Here is a 26,301-nt window from a genome sequence, read left to right as displayed (position 1 = left end):
GGCCTATTTTCTCTGTAAGTAACATAAAAATATTATTTTGCGATTGAAAAAAGCCTCTTTCATGGTGTGAGTCATCGAAATCAGCCACATTCTCGCTAGTCCAGGCATTTACCAGGAGGCAGCTCAGCGACGGTCACGTGACTCTCCGTCCACCAATAGTAGCAGAGAATTCTAAGTTTGCGATAAGAGAAGACAGTCGAGGGCGAGGAAGCTGAGGGAGACACCCAAACCAATCCCGTTACAGATTTTTTTTCTTTGGTCTCCTCCTGCTGTTGTCCTCAGCTGCATATCCAATACGGCAGCAACGCCTACGTCCACATTTTAATAATCAGACAATCATCAGTGACTGGTTGCAGCCTGCTGTTCAGATGCTGGGAGACAAGGCTCACGGTAAGGCGATCTACTTTTTTCCCCCAAATTCTTTTAGTCAGGATGTGCTTCGGGTCACAACTGTAGATGCAGGCCGTCAATTTATTGCCGAAAGAATGAATCATATTGTATTGACAGTCTTGTTTCATAAAAATTCTTAAACGGTACCGACTACACTCGGGAAAAGAAAAGACATCGGCAGTAGTTTGCTCAAACAAAATAATAAAATACAGTAAAAAAAAAAAAAGCGCGCAACTACCATTATAAAATTCCCCAGAACATGCAATAATTATGAAAACAAGAAAGAAAGAAAGAAAGAAAGAAAGAAAGAAAGAAAGAAAGAAAGAAAGAAAGAAAGACATTATTTCTAAATGGACCTATTTGTGTTACAGATGATTTGAAGTCATCAATGCAAATAAAATGCATGTGTTCCAATTTAAAAGATGATGCCTGATTTCAGACAGTGATTTTGAAGTCATAAATCCATCTACATAAAATGCACTTGCTCATGTTTGAAATTGAATTGATAGATTTTTTAAAAATTAAATTTGTATTCGTAAACTATTACACGTCGTTTGTTTTATCTATTAGGTATACGCCAATTAATCAACTGTAACATTGCCATCGAGAAATTGCGCCTCCGCAATATTTTTTTTTTACACAAATATGATTTGTATATAAGGGATGCCATTAAACACACTTAGCGAATCAAGTTCTAAGAATCCATACACAATTTATTTTATCATTGTAATTATAATTGACTAGAATACATATCAAATGTATATAGAATAAACGAAATAAGTCATTTAAAGAAAATTAAATCTCACTCCAGACATGAATTGCCAACACAAACAACAAAAATGTGCTGTTGCGCTTGCAGCCTTGATATTTAGCCTCTCATGCTCTGTCTGTACTTGCATTTGTGCGTGCATGTCCAGGTGTGACTTTGAAGGTTATGGAATACACGTATGATGACGATCTGGAAGAATTGTGTCCTGTATGTGGAGACAAGGTGTCCGGATATCACTACGGGTTGCTCACCTGTGAAAGCTGCAAGGTAAACAGCCACTCGAGTGCTACAGAAAATATTTGCGCGATTTAGTTAATTAAAGCCGTTGGCGTTAAAAGTTTGCTTTAATGCTTCTTTTGTCAGCGTTAATGTTACCCTGAATATTCTCAAGTCATGGTATGAGACGTTTTTTTTTTTTTTAAGAACGCTGTGATTCGCCTGTTAGAGGGAAAATTCTATAGGTTTACATTCATATTATATTACTTATTGACAACGAAATGTAAATAAGTTGAATAGAAACTGCTTTTCCTAAATTCTGAAATGCAAAACTTTAATGTCGATAAAAATTAATACCATGGAAAATTGATGTGTTTTTTGGTTGAAAACGAAATGAAAATTGTCTCCTGTTGTTTCAGGGCTTCTTCAAAAGGACAGTGCAGAACAACAAGAGATACACGTGTGCTGAAAATCAGGAGTGTAAAATTGACAAGACTCAGAGGAAGCGATGTCCTTTCTGCCGTTTTCAAAAATGCCTCAACGTCGGTATGCGACTAGAAGGTACGTTTGTCTTTTTAAAAATAATTACAATCAAACGGATATTGCGAGAGAAGATGGATCTAACATGCAATTTAAGAAACAATGAAATTTCATGTAGCCCATCATTAAAAAAACTTTCGTTGTGAAAAAACATAATAATTATTACGGTTTATTGTTGCATCGTGTATTTATGTTCGCGATTATGTGGCGTTTATTTTTGTGTTAGATTGACTGTACAAGTCAAATTAAACGACTAAATTCGAATTTGTTGGCTGTAGCGCTGTCATCACTTTCTATTCACATGAGATGGGATTAATCGCCAGACAGCCATGCGAGAAAGCACCTGCTTCTTCCAAGCTAGAGAAAAAGACGCATTCTGGACTCACTGATAAAACTGTGGAGACTCCCGTGTTTTAAATCAAAAGCTCTATTTAGGCTACGAGGAGTGAAGCCTGAGGAATCTTCTCAGTCCTAAAAAGGGAAGCAAAAAAGTGTGTGCGGGTGCGCGCGGGCGCGTGTTGTTCGTTCCGTAATTAAATTCAGCATTAGGGGGAATGGAAGCAGCTATTTGACGCGGAAAAGTCATCGTTAACTGGTGGCTTGAATTTTAGGACGGTTGCTGTGCAGTACATTTATGTTTGATTTCTTGCTGGGCTCTTTTTGACAGCGGTGCGTGCAGACCGCATGCGTGGGGGGAGGAATAAATTTGGTCCCATGTACAAGAGGGACAGGGCCTTGAAACAGCAGAAGAAGGCTTTGATACGCTCCAACGGCTTCAAATTGGAGAGTGCGGCCCCTCCGTCCACCTCCCCTCTCCACACCGACTACGGCTTCAGCGGCACTCTCAACAGCATGCCTGCCCTCCCCAAAAGCATCCTACCCTCCACCCCCGGCTCCATTACGCCCACAGACTACGAGGCAAACATTTATGCCACCCCATCCCTAGGTATGCAGTCCCACGTCCCCCTTAGCGGCCAGTACCAGTACACAGCCTTCCCCAGCAGGGTCATCAAAGCCGAGTGCCCCGACTACACCAGCTCGCCCGAGTCTCTCACGGGATACGCCTACCCAGAAATGTACCCCTCCGCCTCGCCGCAGCCCCCAACCCTGCCGCCGCTGGTGCTGGAGATGCTGCGCTGTGATCCGGACGAGCTGGTGGTGCGGAACAAGATCGTCGCTCATCTACAACAGGAGCAGAGCACTCGAGGTCGGCTGGAGAAGCCCAGCGCCTTCAGCCTCATGTGTCGCATGGCAGACCAGACCCTCTTCTCCATAGTGGAATGGGCCCGCAGCTGCATCTTTTTCAAGGAGCTCAGGGTGAGTACACAATATGTGGTTCTGGCTGTGTCGCACATAATGACATGCGCGCTCGAATGTAAAAGCCATCAGAAGAAAGAGTTGCGAAACACGATATTGCGACATAGATTTGCAATAAGGCACGTCATCAATCGTACTCAAAACAGCCCGGTGAACGAAATACCGTATTTAGTGCAATATTTGTGTATGTTTGAAACAAAATGTTATTCATCTTTTTTTTGTTCCGTCGCACGAATATTGCCATTTGCCGAAAAGTTAATTTAACTTTGAATGTAGCAGCCTTTTAACAAGTCGATCAACTGAATTGAACAATGAAAAACGGTTTTGCGTCTGTTACTTTAGCAGCCCATTTCATGTCAACCAAGACAGGTAGTCAACCAAGCAAGTAGTATTGAACAAACCAGGAATAAAACAAAAATAGCAACAATAATAAATGATGAAATAATAATAACGATAATATTGATTGTAATTGTAATAATATTAATAATGAAAATGTTGTTATTATTGTTATTAATATTATTATTATTCCACATCCGCTTCTATTGCTTCTACTACTATAACAATATTATAATATTAATAATCATAATACTTGGGAGTTTCCCCATATAACTGTTGCTTTCATCACCATCAGTTACTTCTCCACTCCATTTGTAATTCTACTGTACATTGGCCTAGAGTATATGTAACTCAGGGCATCCAGCTACACTATATTTAAAATTGCCACAGTAATTTGCATGAACAAAAATGAACAATTTTGATGCAGTGCAAATGAGGACAGTTTGTTGCCTTGTGTCTTTAGTTATTCCTTTTTGTTAGTTCATTTACACAAGCTTTATAAGAGTTGGATTGCACCCCCCCATCACAATGAATAAATAAATACATACAAATAAATCAGTGACCAAAAACATTAATCATGTCACTGCGCTTTATTGCTTTCTGTATAGTAATTACATTTTTTTTATTGTCATTGTTATTTTGCTGCCCCAAAAGAGTGTTTGCTCTGAATGAATCAGCTCTCGATTGCTTCTGGTGTTGATGCTCTCACAGGCCGTTTGGCTGGAAACTAGAAAATTGTTCATTTTAATATGAAAGGCATTGTCACACTCTTCTGAATTTGCCTTGACATAACTCACTATTTGTCAAAATTGCCATGAGGCAGTTAATTAAATAGTGTTCTATTGTAACTACAACGTAAATTATGAATAATCAATGCATGTGGCTTCTCAAAACGAATATAATTAGTCTTTTGAAACGTCCCTTCTGAGTCATGCTTAATGTCAACACAAAATCAAATAGTCAATGATTTCTCATCTAACAAGCATATTGAATTACTGCATTTTAGTCTGTCACATTCATGTCTGTGAATTTGTAATCAAGTTTTACATAAAAAGAAACATGGTCTTCTGGTTGGTCTACCGTACCGGATAGACTTTCTCCATGAGTTTTGATCATGTCAATGGGAATGTTTGCCCATTTACCCAGAACACTCGTGAGGTTGGACACCACTAATATTTCTTGCCAACAACCTCCATTTTAATACAACCTGAAGTTATTTGACGATGTTCAAATTAGGGCACACGCAAGTTTATCCACACCAAACCCAACCAAGTATGCCATGCCATCCCAACAATGGTCTAACAAATTGGATGCATAACAATTGGATGCATATTGTTCAAAATGTCTTTGGAAATAGAGATGGTGTTAGAAGACAGTGTAGTTAGCATAAATAATAGCATGTCTGCTTAGGAGCTCTGTGTTTGGATTGTAGTTGGGACATCTGTTTGGAGGTTTTTTTTTTTTTTTTTTTTTTTTTTTTTGCTTACTCCAGATTCCTCTCCACATTCAACATATACTATTCATATTTGGTTAACTGAAGGTTCTAAACTGCCCAGGTGTGAAAGCTGTAAAGTAGCACCTTGGTGAGGACAACAAGCAGGCCTATAGAGAAAGGAAGAATGAAAGGATGAATTTCGAGAGATGTACTCTAACCCCTGACTGATAAATCAAATATTACAATTACAAAGGATGTACCTAGACATCTTTGTCCATGTGTAATGCGTATTTAATATTTATATGATACAGTATAGAATTTTGAGACAAATCAGTTGAACAGTGTTCATCTGAATGCAGAATTTCACTTCTACTGTATCCAGACGCAGTTGTAATTATTTGCTTATAAAGTTCAAAGCCTGAACTTCAGTCTGCCATTTTTGTATGTTGCATTATACATTTGATGCTTACATGTGCATATATGAGCGCTCATTGTCACAAGTGTCGAGATGATGCTTTTTGAAGTCATTGCAGTCTTTCAGATCAGAGCAGCATTAGGCTAGCAGTCCTGTTATTCACAGTTAATGGTACTTTTCGCAATGTCGCTCTTGTGTGGGTAGTTAGTTGGTTCCTCATCTTGCTTTAAGATACAGTATCAATGTGGTCTGGATGTCCCCAAATGTGTAAATGTCCAAAATTCGCCCAAACATTTCCATTATCCACTTTGCATTGCTCAATGTGTGATGTTGCGTTCTCATTCTGCAGCCGTGACAATGTGTTGGAAAACAGGCATTTATTCTTTTGGCTGCCGCGCCTCGGTTGAAAAAATTTAGTGTTGCAGTTTTCAATTAATAGGCCACATCCTTAAACTCTAAATCAATTTTGCATCACATATTTGTTACAGTGGTTGTTCTATCTCCAGACCAGAGTTTCTCAAACCTTTTATTCCACCAACTACCTAAAAAATAAAAAAAATACTTCATTCTTCAAGTATTAGTATTAAAATAGGGCATCCTAGAAAAGTCCCAATGATCATTGTCACACACATCTGGGTGTGGTGAAATTTGTCCTCTGCATTTAACCCATCCCCATGTGATTTTAATCCATCCCCTGGGGGAGAGGGGAATTAATATCTTTGGGAGCTAGAGTAATATTTTAGTATCACCGCACTAAAATATATACAAAAAAATGGTCCAATTAAAGAGTATTGGATGCAAAAAATAAATAAATTCTGTCACTATGACAGATGTCCAAACCTTGTCCTTATGCACCTCTGTTCTGCATGTTTTACGTTCCCCTAGTCTAATACACCGGATTCAAATGATCAGGATCATTATCAGGCTTCTTCAGAGCTTGCTGATGACTGATCATATGAATCAGGTGTGTTGGACAAAGATCTCCACATCCCTGCATTATTACATAATGAACATTCAGTTAAGTTCAGTGATTCCTTTGCATATCATTAGAAGGGAGCCTGTGTACCAGTACTGGTCTGTCGTGAAGGGAAAATTAAGCTCCAAATTTCCTTCATGCACCATTTGTATTTTCTGACTCTTTCAACTCAATGCTGAACATGGAGTGCAATCTAGATGAGTAAAAAATGCAACTGTTTCATGACGCAAAATTGAAGCTTCATTTCCCCATCATCAGTGGTATGCATATCACATCTTAAATAATTTCTCAATACAAAATTACCCCTTACCACTTCCTCCGGATAGACTACAAATATAATTTGTCAGTTAAAACCCATAATAGGTAAAACATCTCACAACCCGGTGCTTGAATCGATTAAAAACAACCTCTGAGAGATTTTGACTCAGATAAAAAATTGATGAAATATTTCCCACAACAACCAGTACTTGGGTAGACAAAACAAGTTCAACCAACCCTCACTGTTGATGTGCATTGTAGGAGGTGGCTGAAAACTGCCAATGTTGTAATCACTTCGTCTTGTCATACCTGGAAAGTCTGTCTGAGGGCAAAAGGTTAACTATTGGTCCGTAGTCTATCACCAGACAAACACAGAGACAATAGGGCTGAAATCTACAAAAACAGTCACTGAGCTGAAATGCTGATGCCTCAAAAATTTGCTACTCTGCCAGTGACTTCAGTTTGACAAAATAAAACTGTTATACTAGTCAACCTGGTCTAGGAGTTAGCATGTCTGCCTCAAAGTCAGGCCATCCGGGTATGAATCTCTGTTGGAACGCGTCAGTGGTGTTTACCTGTTATTCTGGTGTTTTGGGGTTTTTTGGGGGGATATTTTGGCATCCTCATTTGCAGGCAAGAAAGGATTCATGATTAGTAGTGGGTGATGGATGGATGAATGCATTTTGTCATTGCGAGAACATTTATGACTGGGCTTCCTAAAATTTTCCCCTTTACCTCTGAATAATGGAACTTGAGAACTTGATTTGCAGGCTGAATGATGTTCAGCAATTTATGGCGGTAGCTCATGCAACCACATTGCATTCCAAAGAGCTGTTTGAACTTTGATTTTGTCATCTTTCGAAGCAAGACTTTGTGTACATTGTTTTGTTATAATTTTTTTCCAGAACTACAACTCCCATAATTTATTGTATAATGTTTGAAGTAGAATTTCTCATTAGAAATACACAATAAGAACAAAAAACAACTTACCAAAAGAAATGCTTGTGAGATATGATGAACACTTTTGGAGGTATTTTTGGAGTCACAATTTTGGTCATGCTCCAAATTGTACTGATCTGTCCATACATCATGGTTCCACAGTAGAGCGTGCTATGTTTTTATTTTTTATCAATATATTCAATTGCAGTTTTGCTTTTTTACATATGCAGTCACAAAATGATGGGCTCAAGTATTTGCCAATTACTTTAAGAAAATAATTTTGTCAATTTTACATGTCTCACTAAAAGTTTTTCTCAGAGTAATCGAAATGTACTTATAGTGAGAAAAACAGCTCTTCAAGTTAAAGCTACCAACGTCTTTGGAAAAATACAAACAGCTCCTGTATGAACAGATAATACAACACAAAATAACTTTTCAATTACTGGGCCTGTTAGGATTTCTAGTACTGCACTAGACTTTTACATAGGAGGCTAGAAGACACTTGAACTGCCAGTATTCTCACTAATTAAGATATTTAATGAAGTCAATCAGCCTCTATATATTGTCCAGTAATTCAAGTTGCAGTACATGCATGCAAAAATATGACAAAGAGAGAGTGAAATCAGTGGGGGTGGACAATAGGCTGATCATTTATCAATGTATTTATTTTCCATTGTCATAGATCCAATCTGTAGTCTTTCTTAATTCTACCAACATTATTGATTATTAATTTACCTAGACAATTATTCAAATATCTCCATGCTTTCTTGCATTAGATTTTTTTTATTGAATAATGATAAAAATAGTGTGTAGTGCTTCAACATTCGCATGATTGATTGCAAAGCTTGTGAATAACAATTTGCGCTATTTGAAAGGGAATACAAACCAGCGCTCCTCCCATTAAAAAACAATTTGTGTTGTGTGCAGGTGCACATGAATGTGTTTGTGATGTGTTTCTTGTGATATTCAAACTGTTATGTGGCCATTCAGCAGCCAGTGTGCACAGTGAGAACAAAGCTGTGCAGCAAGAGCTGTTTCTCTGCGCTAGATAATTACATTCCATGCCGATGATAACGGGGGAATGTCAGCCTTCCACTGCAGCGCTGCACTCTACTCGGCTACATTGTTCTGAAATTGTAAGCTATTGATTGCTGCAATTTCTGAAAGGTGGCCTTTGTCATGTCATGGGTTTGACCTTCCATTCACCTGTTGAATGGCAGATGTTGCACATGAAGTGTATGCAATGAACATCATAATGGTTCAGCTTAAGGGCATTGAACTGGAGAGAAGAAATTTTGAACTAACTTCAGACAATCTTGAAAAATTCCTCTCCAGAAACTGATATCGTAATTATTCGAACAACTGGTGTAAAAAATTAAGGAAATACACCATGAATAATTTCCCCCTTAACATCCATGAGGTGGTTGTCACATATTACATTAGTCATAGTACGATGTACATTTCAAATCCACTTTGGTTTAGGATTTACTTACCCTGTCTTTCTTCTTTGTCTTACAGTTACACACACACCGTCTATACATGTCACTCTGCCATGCCCCTAAAATAATTTCCTCAGTGCTTTGAACATAACAGTGACTTGACAACAAACCTACACCGTGTACTTACTCACTGAGTACTGTGTCAAATTTGTCTCGGAGAAATATTGAACCCACAATTACAAAAATAAATCTATCTGCTTGTGGTCGTGATAGAATACGACACGAGTTGCCTAAAAAGGGCGACTTTCACGAGCAAACCCACTTGAGAAACACAACCATCAAATGGAAGGATTTTGTTTCAGTGGGTAACTCCCATAAACTTGAAATTAAAATAACATGCAGCCATAGAGGTGTTGGGTAACATAACTTGCTGCATGAAATTAAAACATGAAAAATATTAAACTTGCTCATTCTGTAAGTTGTATTTATATACAAAAGTAAAAGAGCAAATACTTGATTTGAAAACCAATATCCATCCATCCATTTTCTGAACCGCTTAGTCCCCACGGGGGTCGCGGGTGTGCTGGAGCCTATCCCAGCCGTCATTGGGCAGTAGGCGGGGGACACCCTGAACCGGTTGCCAGCCAATTGCAGGGCACACAGAGACGAACAATCATCCGCACTCGCACTCATGGGCAATTTGGAGTACTCAATCGGCCTACCAAGCATGTTTTTGGGATGTGGGAGGAAACGAGTGCCCGGAGAAAACCCACGCGGGCACGGGCAGAACATGCAAACGCCACACAGGGAGGCCGGAGATAGAATCAAACCTGCACCGTCCTAACTGTGAGGCGGACGTGCTAACCAGTGTGCTACCCAAAGTCAGTTACAGTTTTTGAAATTAACGTAATAAAAATATAAGTTTTATTTTTCAAGAAACCGGTTAACTTCATGTTTACAAAAGGAACGTGAAATGATTATGTTGCATATACTCCAATTTTAATTTTGTAAATTCAAACACTTGCTGTGTCCCATTTTTCAGTGTATCAAATACGTCACGGGTTGTACTGTAGTCAGTATTCCCAAAGGCTTGCAGAACAACATTAACGTTAACATTAAATACATGTGAAAAATATCTATCATTGTACTGGTGAAAATGTATATTGAGGCCCCAAATCTTTCCCCATTCAGAGTAAAATGAATGCTAACTATATATTTTTTTTATCTTGTCTTTTAACGCCAAAGTCAGACATTCATGTTATTTGCAAACTTAATAAAGACTTGATGGTGTAATTTTGAATGAGGTGACAAGTAATGCAAAAAAGATTTCATTTGAACTTTGATCATCTGGTACTTGGGTGTGATCTCATATCACCATATAGCCATCTGATCTAGTTTTGTGTGATGAAACATAAGACTAGGAGTACACATACATATAGAGTAGTTGTAACTACAATTGTCCTGATCTGTTCAGGAGATTGAAACTCAAGGCAAATCACTTAATTCTCACCAACTTGACATTGGCCTTGATTTATTTATTCTTTTTTTTAATATTTAACACAGCTAACTTCATACAACAGTCCCCAAAACTTATTTTTGAAATAGCCACAAACTTTGCTCTTGTTCACAGTTTGTTAAGGGAAAGCGGTACAGACTGAGCTGTGGAAACAATTTGTTTACAACTTGGGCAAGCCAAAAGATCCTACTGCTAAACTGAGTCTGCAAAGCTGCAGACACTGCAGGAGTGAATATCGGCCATACTGGTGTGGCCAAATAGCTGTAACTGAGCAGCATTGTCAGAGCTGTTTTGCAAATGTGACACATTTTAATAAAATACACCTGCAAATGCTAGTCAAACAAGTGCAAATAATAAACTTTGGCCACCCTGATTACATTTGACGATGTATCGGATGTGGCTCGACGTACAGTTCACGCAAACTCAAGTAACCCGAACCAGACCCTGCTCAAAATGAATGTAATCACCACATCCCTCATTGCAACAATGTGAATTTCAGGTATTATCTTAATGAAATAGCCACAGAGTGAAACATAGTTAATAATGTACACAAAAGGATTGATAGAGGAGAACTCTGTCACATTTTTATTACTACATTGTTTTCAGACATTAGTGGCATGCATGACAGGAAACCCAATAGACGCTTAAAGCTTTGGTTTGACAATTATTTCCATAATTTCTACTTTTGCTGCTCAAGAAAATCAACACAGTGGTTGAATGTGACACTCAATAGGTAGATAAACACACTTTAAATCCAACATAAATTAATCTCTCAATTCAAGTACTTGCTCTATATTCTGCATGTTAGGAAGATTTTTTTTTTTTTTTGCTGTAGCTGAGAGTCTAACTCCTCTTGTAGAGGAAACACAGGAGGTCACCGAGACCTTTTACTTCCTTAACCCCTTCCTTTATCACTTTAAGTCCAGACCCCCACAGCAGCACTCTTCCAGATGGGTGTGTGGACTAGATTGGACCCTCTCCTCTGCCACTAATATATTGTTTGATTTAGATAGACAGTAATTCTGTCAGCTCCATGTCAGATGAATGTGCGTCTGAGCCTATTGAAAGCTGCGGCTGCGAAATTACTGACTGCTCTGTCCTTCACTTTACAGACAATAACACACGCATACACACACACACACACACACACACACACACACACACACACACACACACACACACACACACACACACACACACACACACAGACACACACACAGACACACACACAGACACACAGACACACACACACACACACACACACACACACACACACACACACACACACACACACACACATATCGCCTACGGGGCTGGGAAAATATATTAGTAGTTTGAAGACAAACATGTCAATACGACACTGGACACAACCACTGAGAAGCGTTAATCTTCTCACCTTGTTTTTATGGACAACTCATCTTCCATTCTATCATTTTGTTCACATGTGAGTTAGTGCTGGAGTGACAGTGGTGTTCTTTGAAAATTAGAAGGACATTTACGGGATGTATTTTACAACACCGTCATCACTAAAGGCTTATATATTTTTGTATAAATAAAACTGACACAAACAGGGAGCAAAATTACATTATATAGGCCACACTTTATTGTGATACTGTAACACTATGAATTTCAATTATAACAGTTCTGATGCAGGACAGGCGATAGGTTGTTTGCGGTCTCTCTTTGATGGAATTATTTGATTTTAGAATAACTACCATGTTAGTTGTAGTTATAATGTTAATTAATAGTTGTAATGTTAATTAATGCATTAGTACCGAATGGTTCATCTGGCACATATATTATATCTGATGTATTAGACGCACTAAAAGACACAAACTGCAATTGAACAGCAATACTTAAAAATAAAGTTTATAATTTAGATTATTTTAAAAATGAAAATGCATAAAAACAAAGTTCATAATTTTGGTTATTTTAAAAATGAAAAATGGTATCAAACCACAAAAGAAGAGTACCGTGTAATCTTCTTTGCAGCTGTCTATACATGTTTTGGAAAAACTAATCATGTCCAACTCCTCAAAACTAACTGGACTAATTTTTGCCTTTATAATTTTTTCTTTTCTTGTCTTGTCTTTGTCTCACTTCTCTCTGTCTCATGTTTCTGAAGGTGGGGGACCAAATGAAGCTGCTGCACAACTGCTGGTCTGAACTTTTGGTCCTGGATCACATTTTTAGACAAGTGCAACATGGAAAGGGAGACAGTATCCTGCTGGTCACTGGCCAAGAGGTAACAACTCCCCCACACAGCTTCCCACCAGCACATTATAAAAAATAGCTTAGTCTTTCTGAACTTCTCCACTTTCCTCGGTCTGACCGTTTTCATACATGTACAGTGTATATCATGATTCCCAACAGTCTCATATACAGCATTATTTGAGGGTGAGTGGATCTGTGGGGCAGGTTGACCCACCACATATTCAGAAGCTGGGAAAACCTTAAATTCTGTAGCTAGTGAATAATAGTCCAATATTATGAAATATTAATTTGGCAGTGACAGGTTAATAAGATTGTGTATCGTGCAAGCTACCATGCAAAGTAGTGGGCCAAACAAGCTTCTGGTGTAACACATTTATTTAATTCCATGTAATGTTTTCAAAATGGCATCAAGTTATAATAAATCACGAATATAGTCATCATTTTTCACTTATTTCAACCCCCCCTAAAATAGCACTTCACCTCATGTATGGAAGTCAAATTATGTGACTCTTAATAGTCTGGTAGGAAAGAGCCAAAATCAACTGCCTGGATACAACAGGCACTTTGGAGGTGATTGAATAAATGTTCATATCCCCTACAGGTTAATCACATCAACAGTCAACCTTCCAGCCTTTAAGTGTTTTTACTTGGTCTCGAAGAAATGCTCATTCTGATAGTCCGGAAAAAATAAAAACACTCATTTGTAACTGAATTCCATATCCTTTGATCGACTGTTTTGGTGAGTGGCCACAAAGGCACTTAATTGAAGTTCAAAGACGGTTTAGCTAGAAAACATACCTATATTATTAATACAGAACAACTTGCATGTAGCAACAGAACAAAGGTAATTCATGCAATACAACAATACAGTAATAGTCATCCATGCAGAAGCACACTTATTCTTCAACCATCTTTTTGTTATACTGCTTGTCCCCATTATAATGAAAGCCGACCCCAGTTGATTCTGGAAAGAGGGACATACTGGTTGGCAGTCAATTGTATGGAATGTGGACAATCATTCATACTTCAATTCACACCCATTAAGTCTTTATTCTACCTGAAATACATGTTTTTGGTACTATGTCTAGGCCGAGATTTAACCCAGAACCAGAGTTGGGGACTTTGCCAATTTTTGTTTTTCTGTCATCTGTCCTTTGTTCATGACCTTGGTTTCGCTCTGTCCGAGCATGTTCGCCTCTCAACTCCAAGGTTGTAGGATCGATCCTTAACCCTGGTGACTATGTCGAAGTGTCCTTGAGCAAGACACCGAACCCCCAATTTGCTCCAAGTGTGGACCTGGCAGTGCCTTGCATGGCAGCATCCTCCTATTAGTGTATGAATGTGTATGTGAATGGGTGAATGTGAGGCATTGTTAAGCGCTTTTGGCAACATGTGGTGTAGATAAAGCGCAATATAAGTGCAGTCCATTTACCGTTATCCCTCTGTGTAAAATAAATGAATGAATAAGTAAATGAATGAATGAACAATTAAATATTAATATAAAATATTAATGATTATATAATCATCCCAAATTCTGAACCCCAAAGCCCGCGTACAATCAAGGCTTATCTACTATACATACAATCATAAAACTGAATGTTGAATTTAAACTTACAAATTTTACACACCCACTTTTATATATGAGGACTTAATCAGTAACTTTTGTTTTGCAGATCGAGCTGGCTTCTGTTCTGTCTCAAGGTGAGGCAACTCTGTCAAGTTTGGTCCAAAGAGGACAGGACCTTGCCGTAAGGTTGAGGCTCCTGCAGGTGGACCGTAGGGAGATTGCCTGTCTGAAATTCCTGCTCCTATTCAACCCAAGTGAGTCCATATAACAATGTCTATGTAATCATACTGCCGTTAGAACTTTTTTTTAAATATAAAACTGTGGCCCCAAACTAAATTTCTGTACATTTAAGTGAATGATTAGCATTTTTGTAGTAATAATAATATTATATTATATAATATTATAATAATATAATAATAATAAATAATGATAATACCCTATTGGCCCGAATACAAGACGACCCTGATTATAAGACGACCCCCTCTTTTTCAAGACTCAAGTTTGAAAAAAGACTTTTTGACTCAAGTTTGAAAAAAGACTTTTTGAACACCAAATTTAAAGAAAATAATTACAGTACATCTGAAACAAATGATTATAACAATATATTCGAGAGAAAAAGCATGTTATTTTGCCTCATTCAAATCATGCAAAAAATGTCTACCACATCTTGATATCTGAACATTTAAATATGTAAACTAAAGTGCAATCACATTTGTAAATGAATGGCTTCTGGTTTTTGAAATGTAAATAAATACTGTGATAAAACAACAAAATTGCAAAAACTGCATTAACCATCAAAGTGAAGTCTAACTGTAACTGTAGTCTTGAAACAAATCTGAATAAGGAAAAACATTGCAATAAAATAATGAAAACTGCTACTGCTATTGTTGGGGAGCCTGAGGACTGTATAGGGGGTAGGCTTGGGTTGGTTATGTTACGTTTAGAGTAAATCTCTATAGACTTTTTGCAGGTCTTTGTAGAGACGTTATGTATCTGGATGCTTCCAATTTTGGGTAGAACTTTGTAAAATACTCAACAGGGGCCGTTTTGAATAAAGGTTGTAGATAGCCTACCTAAAACATTTTATTCGATACACTTAAAGTAATGATTATTTTCTGTTTTCTTTTAATGAGTTTTTTTCTTGTCTTCTATGTTGTCACAAATGTTAAGACCATCAACTTTAATTTATGTATTAGTATTTTTGTGTAGAAAACAGCGTGTTGCTGTGGCAACAGGGTTAAACAAATGCAAAATGGACTGAACTTACACCTAAATCTCGATTTTACTTGCTTCGATCCTATGTGACTTTCTGTCTAACGCGGTTTGGTCATGGACGCCACTTTTTAGTCACAAATACATTTTCAAGTACTTTAAATGGATGATATAAGGACCATACAAAGCTAAATGACCAGCACTAGTGATTCGATGAATTTTCGTAACCAATTTAAAGCCGTTAATAATAATAATAATAAGTCGGGCTGTTTGATCTTTATGACTGCTGTATTACCATTTTACAGGTAGCTAGGATCATTTTTGATTCGGAAAGGGGGATGTTCGCGGAAGCACCTCATCTTCACAGTCACGAGTCAAAGAGCGTAGCCAGACACAGTGATAGAATAAGTGGCTGCTTTATTCTCTCTTCCATCCAATTCATATGGCATCAAAATTACTTACTAAATCCGCATGATATTGTCATCTGCGTATTGCTTCTCTTTTAAGAAAATGTCAACAGACTTCAATGTGTGTAGAGCAAATCGAGGCAAGGCACGCTTTATCTACAGCACCATTCACACACACATTCATACACTAGTGGGTAGCTGATAAAAAGCTTCGGTTGGATTTCCATCATGAGCATCATCAGTTGACGCACCCACAGTTTCAAGACAAACTGATTAAACTTCTAGGAGGACCTCTTTAATATGTAACCTCTATAAAAGGCCAAAAGTGGGGGCTATTTGAAAGAAATTTCAAAATGTTGAACTTCCTGTCAAATACAAATGGCTCCAAGAGAAGCTTTTGTAGGTTGTGGTCTGTTACATATACCACCAAACTTTTATAGCTCTAGGTGAATCGTACAATCGAGGCTGTTTCGTTAAAATCTTGTAGACGGCGCTAGTGAGCCATATAAAAAAAAAAAATAACACACTAAAGTAATACATAATTGGTGATTTTACCACCCCTGATGTGTGTGGAATGTTTCACAAGTTTTTGTGCAGGTTTAGGCCCTCTGACACTGACATAATGACGTATAAAGAGGCCTGTACTCCCCTCAGTCACATCGAATGTACGTGCTCACGCACACAAGTACGCAAACACTCGCTGATGACGATATGCGGCGTCACCACAAAATACAATAGTTTTATTCCGCATACCGTTCTCAGAAACACCATGCAGAGTCACTGCGGCCATTTGAATGCCCCATTGTGACAATTTATTGACAAATAAACAATGGTGTCACTTTGTCCTCATCAAAAATGGAATAAAAACTAATTCCAGTTTTTGACAAATGTACCTGGTTTTGACGACATGTTGTCCAATAGCACTCGAAGCCTTTCTTTATTCTCCTAATTAACAGAATAGTTACTTTTTTTTTTTTCGTATTCTGAATACGTAATGCTGGTCCATGTATTCCGTTACTCCTCGAGCCTGTTTATTTATTTATGGTATATGTGTTTTCAAAATATATTCTACAGCCTATTAAAAGTCAAAGCATTCATTTTCATCTCATGGATTCTGCTATTTGGTCGGCTTTAAAATATAATAATTATATTTTTTGAAATATTGCCACAGTTCCCATGTATGGTACATGCGGCTTTCACTACTGGTCTTTTAACGCGAACAAATTCACTTAATTAAAAACCTAGTCTTGCAAAAGGCAATTGTTCACAAAAGCAACCTCCTCTATTGTCCACTAATGGCATTCTAAAGGGGAGTAATGGGTCTATCATTTTGATGCAAGGGCTGACATTCATGTAGAGGCTTGTGCAGATGGAAAGAGCATAGATGTGGTTTGCCCAGATTCCCAGAAGTGTTTGCTGTTTAGCGCAAGCAACATCGTAACAAAAGAGCTTTTGAATGGGGAGAAAATGTCATAGGTAGAGAATATTTGCTCTTTACTAGCACTTCTTTGGACACACTCCTTTTCCTCATCTTTAGTCAGGTTTGACAGGGGTAATGTAATTGCCCCCAAGCAGTTTGAAAGGATGATTCATAACATTGATTCAAAACATTTAATTACTGTGTGAATGGATTCTACAGGATGGGCTCAGCTGATGCTGAATGCCAGTCCACTGGAGATCTTTGCTATTTTACCACGCACGCACGCACGCACGCACGCACGCACACACACGCACACACACGTTCACACACGTACACACACACAAACAAACATAAAAATGCTATTGAATGATGTAAATTATTTTACATCTCTCTGTAGCAAGACAATTTAAAAACTCTTCACACAGTATGGGTCACTACACTGTTTGTAATATATTAAACCTGGATTTCATCCATCCATCCATCCATCCATCCATCCATCCATCCATCCATCCATCCATCCATCCATCCATCCATCCATCCATCCATCCATCCATCCATCCATCCATCCATCCATCCATCCATCCATCCTTCTTGGACACCTCTTTTCCTTACTGGGATTGCGAGTGTTCTAGAACCTTTTCCAGGCAACTTGAGGATAGACCCTGGACGGGACTCACTAAAGGTCTTCTTAGAATGTTTGACTCCAGAAGCAAGGCTAAGCAGAACGCAGCTTTGGTGGTTGTTGAGGCAAAAACTCAGTTGTTGGAGGAGCTCACCAAATCTATGGAGAGGGATTTTTGCATGATTTCAAGGAAATATCTGGAAACAGAAAATCTCCTCAATTTCAACTCATATACCTTCCTATAAGGACACAGAATTTGAAGACTCTGAGATGGGCTGGTGATGGATGAGGTCCACCCCGAGTTCTAACAACAGGGAAATCACATTCATCAGTTTCCCTTGCATGGTCTATTCCAGGGGTGGGCAAACCTTTTGACTGGCGGGCCGAATTTGTTTCTAAATTTTGATCGGGGGGCCGAACCAGGAGCAGATGGATGTAGTGTTTGTGAAGTAATAGAAATGACATGTAAAGGTCATTACATAAAAGGTTTGTACTTTTAGTAAGTAGTAAAGCATGGATATCCAAAAAAAGCTTTTTGAAAACAAATTCATTTATTAACAGCATTAAAAAAATATTTCACCCAAAAACTACTATTAGCGATTCTCATTAAATACGACACTGTTATTATGAATAATAGTTTCCATCACTTCAGCGCCTGCAGGTCAGATTTATGAAATATGTTTATCTGATGAGGCGAAATCACATCAAACGGCAAACATTCTGACCAAATACATCATCTTGAAGAATCAGTGAAAGAATACTTCTAAATAAAGTAATAAAGAAATCAATAGTATTGTTGGTCTCCCTTTTTTGCTAGTGCATCATGGTCTGGAGTAAAATTTGTTGTGGTAACTCTTAGGATAGAGCCGAGGTGTCGGTCCGTTAACCTAGAGCTGTGACGGGCTTTGTTGACGTTCATGTGGCGGAACGTCTGCTCACACACGTAGGTCGAGCCAAATTGTCCTCTCTTTTTTTTTTTTAAACACTTGGCACTCAGTGTCCACCTTTCTTTTCCTCGGGCCACTCATTTTAGTGGAAGGATTCCAGGGGAAGGTTTGTGGGTGGCGTTAACGTAAAACTGTATCTGAAAGCTCAACGCGTGAATTACGAGAATGCTGACGTCACAGCCCACACTCGAAATTTGGCACTGATGAAAATAGAGCGCGGAGTGCGCCGGGTCCGTACTACTTAGTACGTACACGCACTTGTGAGTATGCACCGAGCTTTCTGACACGGCTTCCGGGAGTAAATGCGCGGGCGGGCGCTTCCCCATCTATTGGGGAAACATACTAATTGCAGGGAAAATGACCCAAAAAAAAGTTCAATGATACAATTTATTCAGGTTTGGGGGGCCGGATTAAACGGCCCCGTGGGCCGGATGTGGCCCGCGGGCCGTAGTTTGCCCATGTCTGGTCTATTCGGAGGCTCTAATGCAGTGGTTCTTAACCTGGGTTCGATCAAACCCTAGGGGTTCGGTGGGTCTGCTTCAGGGTTTCGGCAGAGCCTCCACTGCGGAGGTATGTCACCCTCCCCCCACTAAAGAGGGGTTCGGTGAATGCCTCGAGTCCCCCCCCACTAAAGAGGGGTTCGGTGAATGCGCATATGAAACTGATGGGGTTCGGTACCTTCAACAAGGTTAAGAACCACTGCTCTAATGAGAAGGGTCTGTTTGGAATCCAAATCTCAGAGAAGCCATTGCTCCTCTACATTGAAAGGAGCCAGATGAGATGAGATGAGATGAGATGAGATGAGATGAGATAAGGTGGCTCAGGCATCAGGTTCAGATGCTTCCTAGATACCTCCCTGGTGATGTGTTGCAGGCACATCCCACTGTTAGCATGCCAAGGGGCTCACTCAGCACACACCAAAGAGACCTTCAGGCTAGCCTGAAAACATCTCTGGATTCACCCAGAAAAGATGGATGAATGAAAATCCGGCCAAGCTTGCTTACCCTGCTGCCCTGTGATGCAACCCAGATGAGGATGTATAGATTGGTACAGACTGAATATGAATACAGTGTCACAGCTGCTAAAACAGCATCAGTAATTCCCAAAATCATTTGTAAATTTTTCTCTGTCTGTTCATTTTCCCAAATGTAAAATGTCTTTAAAGAAAAGTAGTGTTTTTAGTGTAAAAAAAAAGCACACTTTCTTGAGATGTCCCATTAACTAGTAAAAATAATTTCCAGGAATCTCTAAAAAGAAAAACATGTTTTAGTTGTTCAACTTTATGTTTAAGTTCTCTTTTCAGAGAAACCATGTGAGCTGGCTATTCCAAAAGGTGAAAAAATAACCAAAATTGAAAATGTGTGATTCGAACCATGCCTATATAGGTTTTGGTGATGTCACAATATTTCAATGTTGTAACAGGCCATATATTGAGAGCATTCCCTTCACTACCAAGAATGTGTGCCTTGAGCTGGCAATGTTGAACTGCTACGTCCGTTGGATGTTTTCTTGTACTGAATTTCAAACACATTTCTCTTTTTAATCATGCTGGGCACTCACTCATGTCTACCACATAAGGCACCACACAAATGCCACACAATTATGTTCATTTAGACTTACCTTACGCTCCTGTGTGCAGATGTGAAGCTGTTGGAGAACCAGGCATTTGTGGAGGGTGTCCAGGAGCAGGTGAACGAAGCTCTGCTGGAGTACACCCTGACCACTTACCCTCAATTTCAGGAGAAGTTCGGCCAGCTTGTGGTGCGACTGCCAGAGCTACGCTCCCTCAGCACACAGGCTGAGGATTATTTGTGCTACATGCATCTGAGTGGCGAGGTGCCCTGCAACAACCTGCTGATTGAGATGCTCCATGCTAAGCGAGCATGTGTGTGAGGAATGCAGACGACTTGTTTTCACCATGTTGTTTGTTTTGGTGAGACTGTATGGGATCAACAAATCAGCAATGAAAGTGGACTTACATGCCAGCTTACCTTTGTGAGCATTTTTATAGCCAGAGAGATTCTTGCAAGTTTGATAGAGCCCCATCTGCGTTCCAGATTGTTTTGAGCATTTAACATAAATATTTGTATCTTTTTGTGACAATTTTCGAATGACATCAAATCTCGTGGCAATGAACATTATCCATGTCCCCAACTCCAATGAAACAAAGGTTACCAACAGAATGTAACCACCCGCTTACAACTAAGCATAGTCAATATTGTAATGACAATGTTCAAGTTGTCAGATGCTGAAAGCACTATTCTATTGGTTAACTTGTACTATGTGCTGACTGTCACATAGGATGGCACCATTAGCCTGGAACCATCTTATGAACGATGGGCTGGTGATTAACTCTGCACTTTTTATGACAGATTTTATAACCTCTTTTTAAGAAATGGAATGTTGGCGTATCCTTTTTTTTAAATAATCAAGAAAATAGATGAGGACATTCTCCATAGAATGTGCAGTTACATTTGGTCACACTGTGTAATTAATATAGTTTGATTCCACTCTATTTAGATATAGATATATAGTAATAGAATATTACTATATTGATACCACAAGAAAGAGCTGTTCATCAAATGAAAGAAAAGTAGGATACAGCCAGTAAAATAAATAAAAACTGGGCTTTTTTTCTTACATTCCTGTTTGTCAATAAGACAACATTGTGGGAATATAAGCAAGGTTACAAAATGTCAATGTTTTATTCAGATTTTCAAATGAATTTTGCATACTGTTCTACAGTGTGCCGAAAGCAAAATAAACATCATTAAGACTCATGTGCCAATTAGTTCTTATGGAAAGTGAATCGTGATTCATTTAATGTACATTGGGATTTTGATTGTGCCCACGCTTGATAGTGTAGTGACATGAAAACACTACGAGTCAGCAATGTGACATCACATAACTATATTTTCTGTGTCAGCTATCAGCATCAAGCTCATTAAAGGAAGAAATTTGGAAATTCCAGCATAAATGCAGCTGATGGGTATGCTTTAATTTTTCATTCAGAAAGGTTTTAATACGAATGTCTTTGTCTCTAATGTACTAGTGCCGGTATTTACACAGAACCAGACTATCATGGAAATTGAAAATTTCCACCTTTTATAAAATAATGTCAAACTGTAACTCACGTTATTTGGTTGTTGGTTTTAGACACTGCCGATGTCCTGTTGCCTAAATATTTATTGTCTTATTATACATTTGACTGCTGCAATATTTTCCCATATAACAGCTTACGTACTGACCAGTTTAAAGTCAGTCTAACAACAATTTGGATCGTACTGAAAATCTGAGTAATGGGTCTAAGAGAACAGTATGTCTGTTCTTGGTATTGATAGTCATCAGTGTGGTACCTGTGAAACTTACTGTGTTGAAAGGAAAGCTAGACTCATACATAAAAAAACAAAGGTGACTTATGCTCTGGGCACACATAAGAGCACATTCAAAGACAACAATATATGACTTTTTCAGTAATTGGGAAAAATACAAAGATGAAAAAGTGTAATATCACGTTCACTGTAGACATTTGAAAATTTTCCTTGAACTAAAAGAAGTCTGAAATACAGTATCATTATAGACAATCGTGAAGTCTGCCTTAATGTGAATGTCACCCACAGACACAAAAAGACAAACTCAAAGCGCACCTTGATTTTATTGAGGCAGTTGATTGTTAACATGGTGTACATGGTGTATATTTATGTTGTGAAGTGACAAAATAACGATTCATTTAACTAAAGTTCTCAGCCTTTTTTCAGGGCTATTTGCTACTGATGTGAAAACAAATTCTCTTGATATTGCTTTTGTTTTTGTCCTTCAACTCTTGTTTTCCTGTGTGGGTTGACAGTCTGTTCTATGATAGTGTTTTCCTTCCAAAAGAGACAATGACCAACCAAAGCATTTTGTTTTGTTTCAATTTTATTGTAATAGTATCACACCAATAAAAGTCAATGACATAAAGCTGCACTTGTGAGTTGGTCATTTTTGCCATTTTGAACAGAGTTCATACAACTATTAGAGCATTCATGGCATGGCTGTTTTTAGCCTTGTCTGATGATTTACAATACACAACTGATAAAATCATCTAAAACTAATGATCAGCAAAATAGAAAAAAAAAAAGGGTTGGACCACATTTTTACAAAGTGAAATTAATTGGACTCCTCAAATGTCTCACAACAAACACATTATCTCAAAATCAAAATTAGAATAATGATGGTGCCTAAAAATACAATCAATGAAAACAATTTGGGCTGTGTGCGGACTTAAGAACATATCAGCTAACACAAAGACGTGACTTTTATAAACATATTGTACATCAGTGATTAAGACACAATAGCTGTTATAGTTCAGACTAGACATCCTGTGTTTACATAAATGTATTGTGTATAAAAGTATATTGTTGCAACCTTTTGACCTTATGACAAGACTGATAGGACAATCTCAGTGGGTGAATTAATACATATCTTTGTAAAAGAGCAATGTCTACTGTAAGTTTGAAGCCAACAAACACTTTTAAACATGAATAAAATGAGAGCTCAGGAGATATAGGATAAAGCATACAATTCAAGTTTAAAACTTCTGGGCAATAGGTTTTTATTGTTGCGCTTGTAAGCTTTAAAGTTTTACACTCTCTCAGTACTGCAGTACTGTGCAAAAGTCTTGTTTCACCAATAGATTTGTTGTTTTAGCAATGCTAGAATAATAATAAAATGCTAAAATAATATATGTGACGAGAATTTCATTAAGTAAATCACAGCTTTTACTCGGGCAATACAAAAGAAAACAATTCACAGTATTTGGGTTTTGTTTGTCCATTTTTCTTCTCAGTTAGCAGGCTAATTGTGTAACCGTGTTGATGGAAAATGAAAAAAAGACTGCTGTTGTGAATATGAATTTGGAGGTTGAATCCTTTCAATTGTACCATTATTGACTCAAAAATACAAAAATAATCATTATCATTATCTAGATCACCAAAATGGATTGAAATGTAATCGGTTGCTGAAACCTAACACACAAATGTAATCAAGACAAAGCTTGTAACATGACAAAAGACTCATAGTAATTCATGTTCATGAACAGACAGCCCAGTTCATATTTAAAAAAAAACAAAAAAAAAAAAGATAAATCCTAGCATATGGAACTTTGACACACAAGATAATCTGGTGCCAATTTTTTTAGGAATCAACAATACACCCTGTAAAATACTAGGTTTTGGTCACGTAAAAATGAATAAATAACACTCATGTATCATGCTTACACACACACGCATACACACACACACGTACCCACGCGCACCCACACGCACACACACACACATACATACATACATATACACTTACACACACACACACACACACACACACACACACACACACACACACACACACACACACACACACACACACACACACACGTATATATGTAGTATATATATGTGGGTGTGTATATAAACGTATATATACATATACACTACGTATGTGTATGTTTGTGTGTTTTACTGTAACTAACAGTCACTCTCGGACTTTTGGAGTGTCAAAAAGCTACAAAAAAGTGTTACGCACACTGCAAGGACATCTCTAATCCAGAGTCCACTTGAGATCACCTCACAGATATCCAAGTGTATTTAAGTCTGAGTTGTGACTAGACAATTCCAACCATTTCCTTGTGTTCGATAGTTGGAACTGTGACCCTCTTCTCTCACGTCACTCGTCACCGCGCTGCACTGTTTCACCAATCGTTTCAGAGTGCTATGTTGTTGTGTTTTAAATCTTCATTCATACTGTATCTATATTGTATAGTACAGTATGAAATCATAACTGATGTTCTTTCGAATCTTTTATGATTTCCTCCTGGTTGCTCAAATGCCAACACTACAGAAGGTTCCAAGCTGATAAAAATGCTTTGAAATGCTATGGCAGCTAAATATCATTTAGAAATAGGAAACACAACACGTACGTACGAATCAGGCAGCCTGCATCAATATCAATATTGAGAGCCTTTTCTGCCGCATGATTACAGCATGATACAACCATATTATTAGCAGACAGTGGCAGTATCAGTATTGAATTTTGGTTCCTTTATTTTATTTTGAAGGTAAGTCCAGGACACAGTTGAATATTTAATGCAGAAGAAATTATGTAATTTTCTCCACTCATATCTTTCAACATTTTGTTGCCTTTTATACATGTAAAATGTAGCTGAAAAAGTAACTATTACATTAGTAAAAACTTAATCAAAACGAATCCATGAGAAGTATGTTCTTATGTAACAGGAGTTTATTCATTATGAAAACTGCTCCTGTTAAAAGCATCCCGACAAAACCTTTTGCTCTCTTCCCAAATGAATGTTATATATATTTTCGGATTATGTTAAAAAAATTCAGTAATTACTTATGAAATGCAAGAGGTCATTTTTTTACATCACAAAAACTTCAATTTTACAGGTGTGTTTCTCCCTTTGACACTTTCTGCTAAGATTTGATCAACACATACAGTCTGCAGCGTCCACTTTTTTTTAAATGACACTTGAAACTACAGTAGTTATTATGCAACAGATTCATTGAGTCTGAAAATAAAAGGTGGCCATTTTAGATGTCATTTTCATATGTTTCTGAGTGGATGTCGCAGTCTTCAAGTAAAAGAAGACTTTTAAGTCTTTCTAATGAAATAAGATCTTGTCCCTTTGTCCAACGATGAAAGCACACAAATACACCATATTCTAAATAAAAAAGGAGCATGCTACGTTATTTATACAATTTAATTGCGAGGCTCTGTGAAGAACCAAACATCCGCATTGTAAAACATGGAGCACTTTATCCACTTTTGAGTTTCATCTACACCACCAAGACTTGTGTATTCGTGTGTAGTAGGCATGCACTCAAATTGTGTGTCCAGTTCTACACTCTTTCAGTGTGATCCAAGGTTACGATGAATTAAGTATCAGGGTGGGAGTCCATTTTCCGTTCAACAACCTGTCGTGAAATACAGACAAGGGCATTGGATATGACTACATCAGAATATGATGTTTTGGTATTGCATGCAAGTGTGTTTGCGTACAAAAGATAAGATAAGAAGGGATGCCAATTGAAAAGTGGAGTGAGAGAGAGAGCAGGTGTTAGAGTGGTTAATGGCTAATGCTCTGAATAGCCAGACATGCCCATTGATGATTAGTGGAATGAACTTCTTCTTTGTCTCATTAGCCAACAATGAACACCCAGGAGCACTCCAGCATCCAGCAGGCGTTCTTCACAGACACTAAAACATTTAATGATTCAATTCCAAACTTGGTTCTTGCCACTGATGGGCAAATTGGTACTATTGAAAGTGACTTAACCCTCTGCACCATCTGTTCTCTGTGCCTTCTAAT

The 26,301-nt window shown here is 38.1% G+C and overlaps 2 protein-coding genes across 3 annotated transcripts in view; one reads left to right on the top strand and one right to left on the bottom strand.

The window, feature by feature from the left end:
* Positions 1 to 230: 230 nt before the first annotated feature.
* On the top strand, positions 231 to 22,901 carry LOC148398404 (nuclear receptor subfamily 5 group A member 2-like). Its single transcript, XM_088375585.1, has 7 exons — positions 231 to 390; positions 1,308 to 1,426; positions 1,795 to 1,936; positions 2,583 to 3,232; positions 12,672 to 12,791; positions 14,434 to 14,581; positions 20,575 to 22,901. The coding sequence occupies exons 1-7, from the start codon at positions 369 to 371 to the stop codon at positions 20,826 to 20,828; spliced, it is 1,455 nt and encodes a 484-aa protein (XP_088231711.1). The 5' UTR covers positions 231 to 368; the 3' UTR covers positions 20,829 to 22,901.
* The window catches only part of adgrd2 (adhesion G protein-coupled receptor D2), a 55,696-nt gene continuing 52,030 nt past the window's right edge, over positions 22,636 to 26,301 (bottom strand). For both annotated transcript variants that reach the window (XM_088375583.1, XM_088375584.1), the window contains one exon: positions 22,636 to 25,906. In XM_088375583.1, coding sequence (XP_088231709.1) covers positions 25,899 to 25,906 — 8 coding nt within the window. In that variant the 3' untranslated portion in view covers positions 22,636 to 25,898. The remainder of the gene's footprint in view (positions 25,907 to 26,301) is intronic.

This window comes from Syngnathus floridae, chromosome 5, assembly GCF_059516105.1.
Source record: "Syngnathus floridae isolate MCC-2025c chromosome 5, RoL_Sflo_1.0, whole genome shotgun sequence".
NCBI classification, from domain to species: domain Eukaryota; kingdom Metazoa; phylum Chordata; class Actinopteri; order Syngnathiformes; family Syngnathidae; genus Syngnathus; species Syngnathus floridae.
This window is presented reverse-complemented; position numbering and strand designations above follow the sequence as displayed.